Source organism: Olea europaea, chromosome 8 (assembly GCF_002742605.1).
Source record: "Olea europaea var. sylvestris chromosome 8, O_europaea_v1, whole genome shotgun sequence".
Lineage (NCBI taxonomy): Eukaryota > Viridiplantae > Streptophyta > Magnoliopsida > Lamiales > Oleaceae > Olea > Olea europaea.
The window spans coordinates 7931414-7946261 of record NC_036244.1 but is presented as its reverse complement, the minus strand read 5'-3'; the positions used below and the strand labels follow the sequence as shown (position 1 = coordinate 7946261).

General features: G+C 35.2%; 1 protein-coding gene across 2 annotated transcripts; it reads left to right on the top strand.

Moving 5' to 3' along the window:
- The first annotated feature begins 1314 nt into the window (after positions 1-1314).
- LOC111398714 (ABC transporter G family member 32-like) lies at positions 1315-11469 on the top strand. Of its 2 annotated transcripts, XM_023025763.1 has the most exons (24): positions 1315-1673; positions 3024-3144; positions 3241-3329; positions 3398-3482; positions 4145-4304; positions 4415-4491; positions 4590-4640; positions 4765-4855; positions 4944-5245; positions 5326-5604; positions 5765-6081; positions 6183-6343; positions 6474-6577; positions 7036-7195; positions 7741-7860; positions 7945-8039; positions 8131-8463; positions 8547-8837; positions 8946-9029; positions 9129-9262; positions 9344-9571; positions 10056-10227; positions 10328-10582; positions 10847-11469. In XM_023025763.1, the coding sequence occupies exons 1-24, from the start codon at positions 1402-1404 to the stop codon at positions 11117-11119; spliced, it is 4254 nt and encodes a 1417-aa protein (XP_022881531.1). In that variant the 5' UTR covers positions 1315-1401; the 3' UTR covers positions 11120-11469. The 2 variants fall into 2 exon arrangements, with proteins under 2 accessions (XP_022881531.1, XP_022881533.1); XM_023025765.1 differs by lacking the exons at positions 1315-1673; positions 3024-3144; positions 3241-3329 and having other exon boundaries at positions 4152-4304.
- Positions 11470-14848: the final 3379 nt, after the last annotated feature.

Below are 14848 nucleotides of genomic sequence, written 5' to 3'. Positions count from 1 at the left end.
CCTTCTTGATATGAAAGAAAAGGCTTGACTATCTATACCTGCAGCTTTTGATATCTTACTAATGCAACAAGCGATGGAAGAATATACGATGGGAGAAAAAATTAACATTCTCTTTAACCACAATAAACTGAAAATCACACGATTGAGAATAGCAAAGAGAACACGTTACATCTGCTTTCTGTTCCCAACTACCCAAAGACTTGGCAAGTTTATATTAGCCCTTCGAGAGCATGCAAGGTAGAAAGGATATTTATAAACTCACTGCCAGCTTAGCTTGATTCTTACTTACGAAACCCCACTATAAAGATAATTTACTTTTCATTATATTTAGGGTTTGTTTGAGAGCGATTTTTTCATCCAAAAATTTGATTTTTTGACCGTTATTTCAGTATTCCTGCCTTGATATTTGACTTCTTCTCTTACAGGTGGACCCCAATTTTCTCCTAACGATCAAAAAATTAATTCTCAGAATTATTTCCAAACAGGCTCTTAAGTTGAAGAAGTTACTTATTTTTAACTTTGATTAAAGAGGATTTATTTTAAGAGGCAGTTTGAGATTATTTCAATTTAAAATGTAGTTGATGACGACATAAAATTTTAGTAAAAAATGATCAAAATGATAATTTTCTTAAAAAAATTGAAGTTCTAGATCGTCAACCAAATAATAAAGAACGAGAATTCAAAACTATTCAAAATATCGTCAAATTTTCACCTGAATGGACATTTGAAAGAATGGTCCATGACAACCATATTGCTAGAAATTTTGAAGTTTGGGATCCTTTCTTGTACTTGAATAGATAAAGAATGAGAAAATTGGGCTGAATCGAGAAATAGGATAATATAGTATATAACATCCTCTAACAATATATTATTTATGGCTGGCAGAAATAGTTAAAAACAGCATTTTTCAATTTCAAAAAACTCAATTTTAAATATGGTAAAAATTTCCACATGACATTATAATTCATATTCAATTCAATATCTGATCGAGGAAAACGGTCATCCAAACAGGGTCTTATTGCCAACCGTTTTTAACTGTTCAAAGTTTAAAATTTCCTGCCATTTTTTTCCCAACCCCTAAAACCTACCGCCATCTACCTCTTCTCCCTTCAGTGCATTCAAAAATTTCAAATAATTCTTACTATATAAGTTATATCTCCCAGATTTGATAATATGAATGACAATCGAAAAATGCAATTATTGAAGAAATTGATTATCAAATTCAAATTAATGCAAAGCGTTCAACCACCACATTAAGCCTCCAAAGTTGTTGAAATTGAGCCATCAAACACTAACCTTATGACAAAATGCCATTCAAGGCTCCAAACCCTCCTTTAAATCCTTCTTAGTTTTCCCTTTCAATACTTGCACTTTCTTGATCATTGAGAAATTTGCCCCAAAATGCGGGGTACTACAGAAGATATGTTTACAGGAAATGCAGGAACGAGTAGCAGAAATGATGAAGAGGCTCTGGTGTTGGCTACTTTGCAGAGGTCTCCTACTTATATTCGAGCCCGTACTGCAGTTTTTCGCAACCTTGCTGGGGAGATATCATTGGTTGATGTTAATAAAGTTAAAGATTCAGAAAAGAAGGAAGTCTTGGATAAATTGATTCAAGCAGTTAATGAAGATATGGAGCTGTTTTTAGGAAGAGTTAGAAAAAGATTTGATGCGTAAGCCTTACTGAAAATTGAGTTTTTTCTTTACTTATATTGCTTTTCTCTAAATACTGGAATTATATCAAATTCTGATTTATGGGTATTCAGTGTTTGTTCAAATAATTAGTTGTTCCATACACAGTAAACCCGCCTTCTTTTTATTTAGATTTTCTTAATTCGTTATTCATTTTTTTTCTAGAAGTTGTTAGTTCTATATAACCAGAGTTTTACTTAGAGGACAAATTCTAGAATCATGTAAACTATAACGGGAAAAGATTTTATGTGCCCTTGATGTACTTTTCAACTTCTATATTGTTAGTTTGTTTTATTTTGCTAGGTTGATTTGATTGCTACTTGGCTTCTAAGAACTATAGATCTGCTTTTCTTGTTTTCAAGGATTTGGTTCGAGTTTTGGGCAAAAGTAAATTGGGCGCATGTTGAATGCATACTTTTTTTTTTGGATAGTGAGATGATTTAAGAATTTTTAAATCTCCTGAATTGTGTAATAGCAGAATTATCCTAATATAAAGAAACATAAGAATCAGAATCATCTGATTAGTGAATAGTCAAATTGATCCCAGCATAGTTTGCAGATCTCAATTTTACAATTTAATTAATGATGCTGTGATCTATCAGTTTTTCATTACCTTGTCTGCAAATGAGTAGGTTGGATAGATTTCTATCGCAAAACTTCATACTCAAAGATTTTTATATTGGTGATTATAATTTTATGATTCTAACGTTATCCTTTTTATTAAAGTGACCCAAAATTTGAGATGAAAGAGGAATTAAGAGTGTTTCATTTCACTGATTTATGAATTATCGTAAAAGAAATTACTACGCACTGGACTATACTGAGTTGATGTCTGCCCATTTCCTGGTAATTTGAGTTTGGACTTCTCCTTCAAACTTGGCGGTTTGAAATTGTTGTTAAGGGGCTATATTAGAAATAGTGCAATTCGATTTCTTTATAGGTTTATGTAACGCAAATGTGTTTTCAGTTCCATGGTTTGAGAACTTGAAGTCTTAAATCTAGTTCTGATTCTTGCAAAATTTGCAGTGCTATTGTTGAGGGAAGCATCCAGTGGGCAGCTAGTTTATTGATAAATATATTTAACTTTTAGAAGGTTAAAAGTCTTCTGTTCCATTGACAAGAAATCCAAACATAATTTCCAGGAGTTGCATGCAGCATAAGTATCTTTCTATTCGAGTTGCAATTTTTATTGTGTTTCAGTAACATATCTTCATATTGGATAATTGTGCAATTTTCTCATGCTAACTAGTCTATAATGAGTTGTGACTGCCAATTATTGGGGCATGTACTAAATGTCTGAAATTAACTCCGACTGACCATGTTCATTACAGAGTTAATCTGGAATTTCCAAAAGTTGAGGTTCGATTTCAGAATCTGAAGGTGGATGCATTAGTCCATGTTGGAAGCAGGGCACTGCCGACTATCCCAAATTTCATTTTTGATATGACTGAGGTAGGCTACAGAATATAGATTTTTAATAACGTAAAAACATTTTACCCTGCATTGTTCTAATAGTTATGTTTCTGCGGGGAAAAAAAAAAAAAAAAGACTTTCTCAAGGCGGCTCAGGATTTTCCCTGGTAGAAGAAACAACTTATCTATATTAAACAACATCAGTGGAATCATTCGGCCATCAAGGTAGATCTCCAGCTTCTTTGAATGGTCAATCAACACTTACATTTTAATGAATTTAAATCATCATTTAGGCTGACTCTCCTTTTGGGCCCCCCAAGCTCTGGAAAGACCACATTTCTTCTTGCTCTTGCAGACCGCCTTAGTCCTAGTTTGCAGGTATAATGACATTGTTTTTATTACTGATGTTAATTTCCTTCTTATCAATTTTTGTCATTTCAAGCAATTATTTAGTGAAAACTTGCTAAAGTTTCGTATAGATCAAATATTCTATATAGGCTATTCATGGAGTTAACAAAGGAAACTCAGAAACCATGCCTTAGAGCGCCTATTCCTGTCCCTTCACTTTCTTGATACACAGTGTCTTGAAAAAAAGTCACAAATATATGTAGTGTCAATATTTATTTTTTAAATTGCACAATCAGAATTGACTCAGTTATTTGTTATTTGATATTGGTGTCATCGAGTTTTGTTGATGTGTGTACTAACTTCTATTAAGCTTATAAATATTCCTAGTGAAATCTGAACATAAAATTTGATTAGCTGTGTGCTACACTAGTCCTCACTTTCAGTAAATGCATGCCGTTGAATCATGAAGAGCAAAAAAATGCTTTTCTTCTTGGAAAATAGAATGACTAAGCATCTCCATAATAGAAAGTACCCTGTTGGTTTCCTGGAAATTTCACTAATTTGTTATCCCCACATCTGGTTGGCCCATGTGAAAGCCGAACCTGGAATTTGGTCTTACATAATAGTTATTTTAATCTTTTGATATTGTGTGTGTTTTTTCTTCCTATCAATGTCACAAAACTACATTGAAGATGTCAGGGAAAATTACGTATAATGGACACAATCTGAACGAGTTTACACCCCAGAGGACTTCAGCATATGTTAGCCAGCAGGATTGGCACATTGCAGAGATGACAGTGAGGGAGGTCCTCGAATTCTCAGGACGCTGTCAGGGTGCTGGATTTAATAGGGGTACGCTTAACTAGAGATTCATGATCATGTTATTGAAGCAATTTCATACGTACGTGTTTCTTATGTGCGTTATGTGAACTTTGGTTGGGAACCATCAACAATTTGTGTAGAAATGCTTAGGGAACTTCTAAAAAGAGAGAAATGTGCTGGAATAAACCCGGATGAAGATCTCGATATGTTCATCAAGGTATGCTCTCCTAGTTGAAGTTGTCTTAAACTAAAGTGGCTCTGAATGCGTCCCAAAAGCGCGTCTGTATCTGTATTGAAATATTTGTTTTCTCCTAGGCAGTGGCACTAGGGGAACAGACAAGTTTTCTTGTGGAGTACATCATGAAGGTACAGTAAGATTATACCAGATTTTCTCATTTCTGAGAATAATAAGGTCCATGCATATTTTTGGTTACTAAATAATATTTTGGTCCATTATCATTCTCATGTATCCATCTGAATTTTAACAAAGATATTAGGATTGGATATTTGTGCCGATACATTGGTGGGAGATGAAATGCTCAAAGGGATATCTGGGGGCCAGAAAAAGCGACTTACAACTGGTAGCTCCTCCACATTACTTTCATATTGCTAGTTTGCATGTGTGGAAAATGTTCAGCTTGGGTTACTAACATATACACATTGCTGCAGCTGAACTGCTCATGGGTGCATCTAGGGTCCTTTTCATGGATGAGATATCAACAGGACTAGATAGTTCAACGACCCATCAAATTATCAGATATCTAAGGCACACAACTCATGCTTTTGATTGTACAACACTAGTATCGCTGTTGCAACCGGATCCCGAAACTTATGAGTTGTTTGATGATATAATCCTTTTAAGTGATGGACAAATTGTGTATCAGGGGCCTCGTGAAGCTGCAATGGAATTTTTTTCATTTATGGGTTTCAGGTGTCCATATAGAAAAAACGTTGCTGACTTCCTACAGGAGGTACTATTCTGGGGTTTTTAGAGTATAAGTTATGCTCGTTGTCTTATTTATGGGCTCACCTCTTGAATACTCATGAGCAGGTTACATCTGAAAAGGATCAAGAGCAGTATTGGTTCCTCAATAATCACTACAGATATGTACCTGTTGATAAGTTTGTAGAAGGTTTTAAATCCTTTAATGTAGGTAATTCTTTGTCCCACGAGTTGGCCACTCCATATGATAAACGTTACAACCATCCAGCTGCTCTATGGACTAGTACTTATGGTGTAACAAGGGCCAGGCTTCTGTGGATTAGCTTCTCTTGGCAGATGCTACTACTGAAGCGGAATTCGTTTGTATTTATTTTCAAATTTATGCAGGTAATTTTTCTCTCCAAGTCTTGTTATAGGAAAAGTGAAATCTATTGATCCTGTCCTCCTTTTAGTTATTGGCAATTAGAACCAAAAATAATAGAAGTCTATTGTACTATACAGTATAACCAGCAAATGCTTATATGGGAAAAATGTGTTGCATTTGCAGCTCCTTCTAATTATTTTGATCATTATGAGTGTGTTCTTCCGAACAACAATGCATCACAATACACTTGATGATGGAGGTGTATACCTTGGCGCACTTTACTTTGCATTAGTTATGATTCTTTTCAATGGATTCATGGAGGTCCCAATGTTGATAGCCAAGCTTCCTGTTCTTTACAAGCACAGAGACCTGCATTTCTACCCCTGCTGGATATACACTCTTCCCTCTTGGATTTTGAGTATTCTCCCTTCATTAGTAGAATCTTTTATATGGGTAGCTGTCACATATTATGTCATTGGCTTTGATCCCCAAATAACTAGGTATTTTTTTCTTCAACATGTGGTTTCATCGTTCCTTCTTTTTCTTTTTCTGCTTTTTTGATATGGTAAATATAAATGCATATCTCGCTTATGATGTGCAGATGCTTAAAGCAATTCTTGTTATACTTCACTTTGCACCAGATGTCAGTATCCCTTTTCCGCGTGATGGCATCATTAGGCCGAAATATGATAGTTGCCAACACATTTGGATCTTTTGCAATGCTGGTTGTCATGGCTCTAGGAGGCTTTATTCTTTCAAGAGGTCATTGATAATCCATCACATAACTGTTTGTCTCTAGGAATATCTTCTTGACCAGTCTTTTGGCCTTTTCTTTTGCAAAAAAATCAATACTATCATACTAACTTTATGCTTACCTTTCTCAATCCAACAGATAGCATCCCAGTTTGGTGGATCTGGGGTTATTGGTTTTCCCCTTTGATGTATGCCCAAAATGCAGCTTCTGTAAATGAATTTCTCGGTCACTCTTGGGATAAGGTATAACGATATATTGGTTTTGTGGCTATCTAATCTGTATCTCTCTATCCATAAATGTGATTTATTCATTCCACCCATAAGGATGCCTACAGGAGTTATGTTTTAGGTACCTGAAACTTATATTCTGCAAAATTATAAGGAATAACCGTGTCCTGAAAGATAATAAACATCAAACATTGGTCCTCCCTTGGGATTTAATGAAGTTATACTACAGCATCACACTTTTTTTCCATTTCTTTCTTTCAATTTACAAGTCATAAAAAAGGAGGAAAGAAATTAATGGTTACAGAACCAATTCTTAATTAAAATACCTTAGAAAATCTATTCAGTTACTCAGATTTTGATGTATTTAGTAGAGGGAAAAAAGAGGATTTCTGCTAGATATAAGTTCTGTCCATTTATTCAGTACTTGACCTTTTCTTATTGAATAATAGACCTTTCTTTTCTGTCACTGATAGAGAGCGGGGAACAACAGTACTTTGTCTTTGGGAGAGATGTTACTCAAGGTTCGCAGCTTATTTCCTGATAGCTATTGGTATTGGATTGGTGTTGGAGCATTGATTGGATATACACTACTATTGAATATTCTCTTCACATTAGCTCTGACTTACCTAAACCGTAAGTTTCGTCCCCAAAGATCTAATATATAATAGTTTCCATATTGCTGAAACTAGGAGATTCTGCTTTCTAGTTTCTCAAGTATATTGATTATCAATCTTTCATACAACTATCCTGGAGTAAATGTAAACAGGCATCCTCACTTTATAGACATCAATTCTTTGATCATCAAAACGGATATATCATCATCATTAGACATCAAATTGTAGGATGTTCCTGGATTTTGGACATGTTTGTGCCCTCTACCAGGGAAAAATAGTTATGTTTAGTATAGGAGCTATCTGTATTAACTATCATGACTACTGCATATGATAAAATAATGACGGATGTCCAGAAAACTCATAGAAACTTCAAAATTCAAATTTATGCAGCACTTTGTTTTATTTTTTATTAGCTCAAATTGATCTGTAAGAATCTGCAGAGTCCTTTGTAGAAGTAATCTGACATGTCTCTCTAGACTAGCAAAGAAGGCATACTGTAATTCTCCAGCTACCTTATTGGTCCATTTAATAACAATTAAAATAGTCTCTTCCGATCTTATACAGCCCTAGGAAGTCAGCAAGCTGTTATTTCCAAAGAAGATTCCAAAGACAACAAGGGACAAGAGAGTGAATCGTCCATCATTTCTTTGAGAGAGTTTCTTCAACATTCACACTCGTATAGCGGTGTGCTAAAGAATTTTACTTGTTGATTTGTTTCCTTTTCTTGATTTGGCATAAAAGTTTATTAACATTTTCATTTTAATTCAGGAAAGAACAATAATAAACAAAGAGGCATGGTTCTTCCATTTGAACCTCTTTCAATGTGCTTTAGTGACATCAGCTATTACATAGACGTTCCTCTGGTATATTACATCAGCTTTTGCGAGGTTTCGAATTGCATATTATTATTGATAAATTTATTATTCTTACCCAGTTACCCTTTTTATGCTTCAGGAACTGAAGGGACAGGGCTTACCGGAAGAAAGGTTACAGCTACTGGTAAATGTCACTGGAGCATTTAGGCCAGGTGTACTAACGGCATTAATAGGTGTTAGTGGTGCCGGCAAAACTACACTCATGGATGTTTTAGCTGGTAGGAAAACTGGTGGATATATTGAAGGCAGTATCTATATTTCGGGATACCCCAAAAAACAAGAAACGTTTGCAAGAATTTCTGGATACTGTGAACAGAATGATGTTCATTCCCCGTGTCTGACTGTGCATGAATCACTTCTCTTTTCTGCTTGTCTCCGGCTATCTTCTCAGTGTGACTTCAAAACACAAAGGGTAGTACTTGGTTCCTTTTCTATTTCTCTTCTTTTATTATATCTGATTTCTGATTATTTGTGGTTGTTTTATATTGATTGCAGGCTTTTGTAGATGAGGTCATGGAACTAGTTGAGCTAACTCCACTACGTGGAGCTTTAATTGGTGTACCAGCGGTTAATGGTTTGTCAACAGAACAAAGGAAAAGGCTGACAATTGCAGTTGAGCTCGTTGCCAATCCTTCTATCGTCTTTATGGATGAACCGACTTCAGGACTCGATGCCAGGGCTGCTGCTGTTGTGATGAGAACTGTGAGGAATATTGTTGACACTGGACGAACAATTGTTTGCACTATTCACCAGCCCAGCATTGACATTTTCGAATCTTTCGATGAGGTTTCCTTCTTTTATCTACTAAGTGATGTTTACTAAAATCACTGCTATTATTGCACAAATTTTAATCTCTAAATTGTTTCCTCTTTTTTTCTTTTTCTTTTTTCTCAGCTTTTACTCATGAAACGAGGTGGACAGCTCATTTATGCTGGTCCATTGGGAAACAGGTCATCTAAACTTATTCATTATTTTGAGGTGAACTCAGTTTGATGAATTTCCAATCTATGTTTTTTAGTCTATCCTTATATTGAATGTGACTGACAACACCGTGACTATTCTGTCATCATTTTCTAGGCTATTCAAGGAGTTCAAAAAATCCGTCCAGAATATAATCCAGCCACTTGGATTCTAGAAGTCACATCAACAGCAGAGGAAATTCGCCTAGGTTTGGACTTTGCACAAATTTATCGACAATCAAATTTATTCCGGTATGTTCATTTTCCTTTCTTTTATGAGGAGTCATTTCTATCCAATTTCTCTTTCTATAAATTTTCTTTTCACTCTTTCAGGAAAAATAAAGATCTTGTCAAAAAGTTAAGCAAACCAGTTACGGACAAAAATGATTTAAGCTTCCCAAGCAAATATTCATTGTCGGTTTTAGGTCAATTTCTAACGTGCCTGTGGAAGCAAAACTTGTCCTACTGGCGAAACCCGCAGTACACTGCCGTGCGCTTCTTCTACACAGTTATCATTTCCTTGATGTTTGGAACTATATGCTGGAAATTCGGTTCCAAAAGGTGCCCATTCAAAACCTTGCTATATATAGAGAGTGCTTAAATAGTTCTTAGATCTTTTTTTCTCATAAAAGAAGAAGAATGAACTTCCTGCTTGCCATGCACAAATACGTGGACATGTCGCTGGAGATGCGATTGTTATGAGAGGTTCTTATTGTCAAGTTGCCTCATATCAGTGAATTTTTGTTTGTAGAAGAGAAATTATATGTCAAGACTAGGTAAATAAATAGATTATCTAGATATTCCGAGACTCGCTGCTTTAAAAGCCATGATAAGTCTGATCTGTTGGTAAAGAGATATCATCTTTATCAGCGGAAAATCCGTTGCTGATTATCGTAATTGAAAGTGAATAATGTTTACCAAGGAATAATCCGTTTCTAATTATCAATGGATTGCATCTATTGGTAATTGTCTGTAGGTGAAAAGCTGTTTTTTAGTAGTGCAATCTTCTTTTTTCAACTTGAATTTTTAAAATTTATCTTTGCAGGGAAACTCAGCAGGATATATTTAATGCTATGGGATCCATGTATGCAGCTGTCTTATTCATTGGGATCACAAATGCTACTTCTGTGCAACCGGTGGTTTACGTTGAGAGGTCTGTTTCATATAGAGAGAGAGCAGCAGGAATGTATTCCGCACTACCATTTGCCTTTGCACAGGCATGGAACCTTGTCTTCTTTATCATTTGATCTTTTTAATCTTCAATATAGTTAATGTTCTTGGAACGATATTCCCATTTCATTATTTCTTCTTGTGCAGGTTATAGTTGAGCTCCCATATGTATTTGTGCAGTCAGTTATATACAGCACTATCTTCTACTTCTTGGCCTCTTTCGAGTGGAATATATGGAAGTTTCTTTGGTACATATATTTTATGTATTTCACATTGCTGTACTTCACGTACTTCGGAATGATGACAACTTCTGTTACACCGAATCACAATATTGCTGCAATCCTCGCTGCGCCATTCTATATGATGTGGAATCTTTTCAGCGGCTTTATGATTTCTCGCATGGTAATTAATCCACTATCACAATCATTTCTTTAGTTTCCTAATCATGTCACTAATGCACGCCATCTTCTCGTCTACCATTTAGCCATTAGTCCTTAGTAGAACAGTGTGCAAAAGCCTCTACGACACTGCAACTCTTTATTCGAGTAAATATTTTAGAAATGGAGCGGACTTTATATAATTTAGTATAGTCATTTGTAAAGGAAGACTCTCCTTGATGAACATTGATTGCCAGTCGCTCTTATCATAATTTTTTTCTTTGATCAGAGGATTCCCATATGGTGGAGATGGTATTACTGGGCAAATCCTATAGCTTGGAGTTTATACGGACTCCTGACATCCCAGTACGGAGACATAAGCGAACCAGTAAAACTTGCTGATGGTATTCATACACTGCCAGTAAAGCAATTGCTCAAAGATCAGTTCGGGTTCAGGCACGATTTCTTGGGTGTTGCTGGTTTTGTTGTGGTTGGTTTCTGCATACTGTTTGCAATCACTTTTGCATTTGCAATCAAATTCTTTAACTTTCAGAGGAGATAAAACGAAAGGATGGAACTCACTTTCACATTCGTGTTGTGTAGTTGTAGCATATTCGGTAAATTGGACTAGACAACCCTGGTCCATAATCCCGTCAGGCTAGTATATATTTCTGTATCGAACATGTCATTGATGTCTCATGCAGATTTCTTGTTCCGCTCTTCTTTTAAAAGCATAAAGTCTGAAGAGAAGTTAATAGATGCGAGTTAATTTACTGCTTTGCTAAAGAAGCTTGCAGAAGCAGCAGCTTATATATAGAATACAATGATAGTTTGAAATGTTGATTATTACACAATTCTTAGGTTTACTTAAACTTTGTATAATTTAAGAATTTTTTGATCATGTTACTATAACTCTCGTTTTACTTAATCAGTAAGCTCTAATTTATGTAATTATTGAATCAAAGTATTTTCACGGACTACCATTCAAGCATGATTCGAACGCAATATTTGGTGTGATGGATAACATAATCAACGTATAGTGTTCTTTGATCCTAATTATCTAGCACGCCATCAACCTGCCTAATTACGTGAGATACTCAAATGACATAATGAAATGATAGTTGATAATATGAAAAATTATTCTGTCATTTATAGACATTTTTAGGAATAATTAAAAGAGGAATTAAGTCTTTTTTTTTTTTTTTTTTTTTTTGACGTTTTCCAGTTCCTGATCGGGGGGGGGGGGGGGAGGGGCATGTTGGGTCGCCTGATCCGCCAACAATGAAAATTGAGTTTTTTTTTTCTTTTTTTTTTTAAGGAAAATAAATTAAACACATTGGCAGCCAACTTTTTTTAATGACCTTGCAATATATCTCTTCTTCTCTCTATTAACGATCCACGAGCTATCATATTTGTTTTCACTAGGAATTAATCAAAAAATAAATAACTTATAATAGCATTAAAAATGAGTCAGAATTGCCTCAACTGCCAAGCCATGAGAAGGCTAGATTCAGAAAAAGTTCATTGAGAATTTAATTCATTAATGTGGAGAAACCACATTCGAGCCCTATGGTTGGCAAATCGGAGACAACTTTTTTGCAAGTTTGATTGTGGGCCCCTAATTTAAAATGTGTGTGTCCGTCACTATTGATACTTCCAATCAAACACTACAGTCTACATGCCAAACATTTCTGGTGTCTGGTGATTGACCAAGACACCGTTGCTGCACAAAATTGAAGAACAATTAACTTTATATCTTCAAGGCGGCGTTCCTCATGCAGAAGATGTATCGATATAGCGTTTTGACATGCATGGAATCTTCGATTTTAAATCTGGCTACATACTGATATATCATTGTCAAATAATGGTGTGTGTGTGTTCATCTGGGAATAATCTGGTCGCTTGGTGGAAATTCTTATGGTGGGGTGATTAAGATATTTGCTTGGAGGGTCTTTCTTGACATTCTGCCATCTTAATCTTGCCTTCCACGGTGAGGAATGGAAACTGATTCAATATGTTGCACGTGCTTAGAGTCGGATGAGGACAATTCTCATGCCATCTTTAGCTGTCCACTGGTGAGACCTGAATGGGAGGAGAATGGTTTCTGTTAGAAAACAAGCCGATTTGCAATAATATGGTGATAGAATTTATACCACTTTTTATGAATATTAAAGCCAAGAAGATATGACAAGATAAAAAGAATCATACAAAAACACAAGATTTAACGTGGAGACCCAAATCCGTGAAATCCACCGACAGGGACGAAAAATTCATTATGATCAATAGCAAAGAAGTACAAAAGGATCTTGCAAGACAACCGTTCTCAAAATATGTGAGTTTCTCTCTCTATAAACTAGATCATCTCATTTCAATATTCTCTCAATGCTATACAATGTTTTCCTATGTTACTCAAGCCTTATGAAGAGTTTAAACTACGTGGAGTATATATAAGAACCCATTACAAGTGTCTTGGATGAAATACAATTCAAGAAAAAAATTAGAATAAAAAAAGTACTCTCCAGCAGGAACACACTGCTGTTCGAGCCCTAGGCCGGCACCAAGGTTCTGCTGATTATTTAATGAAGTGTGTATAGGAACCCAGTACAAGTGTCTTGGATGAAATACAATTCAAGAAACAAAATAGAATCAAAAAAGCACTCTCCAGCGGGAACACACTGCCGTTCAAGCCCTAGGCCAGCACCAAGATTCTGCTGATTATTTAATGAAGCCTCTTGAGCGCCATACCTAGTGGCCAGCTAGCGAAACTACAACGACCCTTTTTTCCCGGACCATAATTTGATCTCTTCAAGATCAACTCAACCAAAACTCCAATATCTACTTAGAATTTGGGACACATTACAATGTTTTCAATTTGGATGTGGTTAATCCAACTGTGTTTAAGAATTAATGTCTCACATGATCGGAAAAATAACTAACTTTATTTGAATTTTAGATGTTGAGGTAGTTATTGGCTCATAAAAGATAGACACCTCGGTTTTGTGAGATTTATGGGAGTTATTTTCCTAATTAACCACATTTATGGGCAGTGGTTACTGGAAGTTACTTTGGGAAAAAAGTCCTCTCTCTACCCTACATATGTTGGCTGCAAACCTATAGATTTAGTCAATTGAAAAGTCACAAGAAAGAGGGGTCAAGTTGAGAGAAACTTTTTTTCTATTTTACTTGTTTATCTTGTTTTGCAGATTTAAAATATCTCGATTATCTCTATGGATCAAGATATGTTTCTTGATAATTTTATTCATATGTGAAAATTATGGAATTCTAAGATCTTGGCATTAAGGTTAATTTAATATATTACATTGTGGTATTAGAGCCCAAGTTATAGGATTCTTAATTTTCCTTTAAAGATTAATGTTATTCATTCATCGATCCTTAATTTTACATACTGATTTATAAATCAATGTTTGAAATTAGAATAAAATAAGGTTTCCTGTTTTAATCGGGATTAATTTAGCACTGTTATAATTGTAATGATGGTTGCTGGATTTGAGATAAATTGGTAAACGAAAAGAGCCCGCAGGCTGATAATTTTGTTCTTTGCATGATCATAAAAGGGTAGTAACCGTCAACTGTCATAATATTTTACCATCCATATATTAAATGGCAATTGCCTTGCCTTTATAGAGAAGAAAAAGGATGTAAGATGTAGAGTGTATTGTACTGTGATTGGTCAAAGGAAAATTTGATTTCTCAATTTTCACAATTAGTCAATACTTCCTACCGTCCACTGTCTGTATAATTTGGGAGTCTTTTAGTTTTCTGTTGACATTTTGGCGGCATGACCACCTGTTTAACTAAAGAAAATGATAGTCTGTTAGGGTCATTTGCACAGATCCTGTCCAGACTATCTCTCAAACAAGGGGGCCCATACCCATTTTTTAAGGACAAAAAAAATGTCCTCCCTCTTATAGTTTGGCCCGGGTCTGTACAAATGACTCTGACAGACTAGCATAGTCCTTTAAATAAAGACTGCAGAATTAGAATATGTTAACCAACCCGTGCACCGTTTACCCTACAAACCAACTTGATGTTTATTGTTTAACTTTATTATGAAAGTTTCTGTATGAAAGTTTCTGTACTGTAATTAGTACAGAATATTATTTAGTGCTCACTGATTATTAACATTATTATGTTTCATAAGTTCAGTAATTATTGATTAAAGATGGTGATATATGAATGGTTAATTATAGTATTGGACTTTGAATTATGGATTAAATTAGATTATGGTTAAATTACCTATTTTTCGTGGATCTAAATATGTAATTAATGT

What these genes read in the sequence shown, in the direction of transcription:
- LOC111398714 (XM_023025763.1), top strand. Translation starts at nt 1,402, where the DNA reads ATGCGGGGTACTACAGAAGATATGTTTACAGGAAATGCAGGAACGAGT. An exon ending in GCCTTAGTCCTAGTTTGCAG is followed by an intron (nt 3,483 to 4,144) that starts GTATAATGACAT and finishes ACTACATTGAAG; the next exon opens with ATGTCAGGGAAAATTACGTA. An exon ending in AGCTCTGACTTACCTAAACC is followed by an intron (nt 7,196 to 7,740) that starts GTAAGTTTCGTC and finishes GATCTTATACAG; the next exon opens with CCCTAGGAAGTCAGCAAGCT.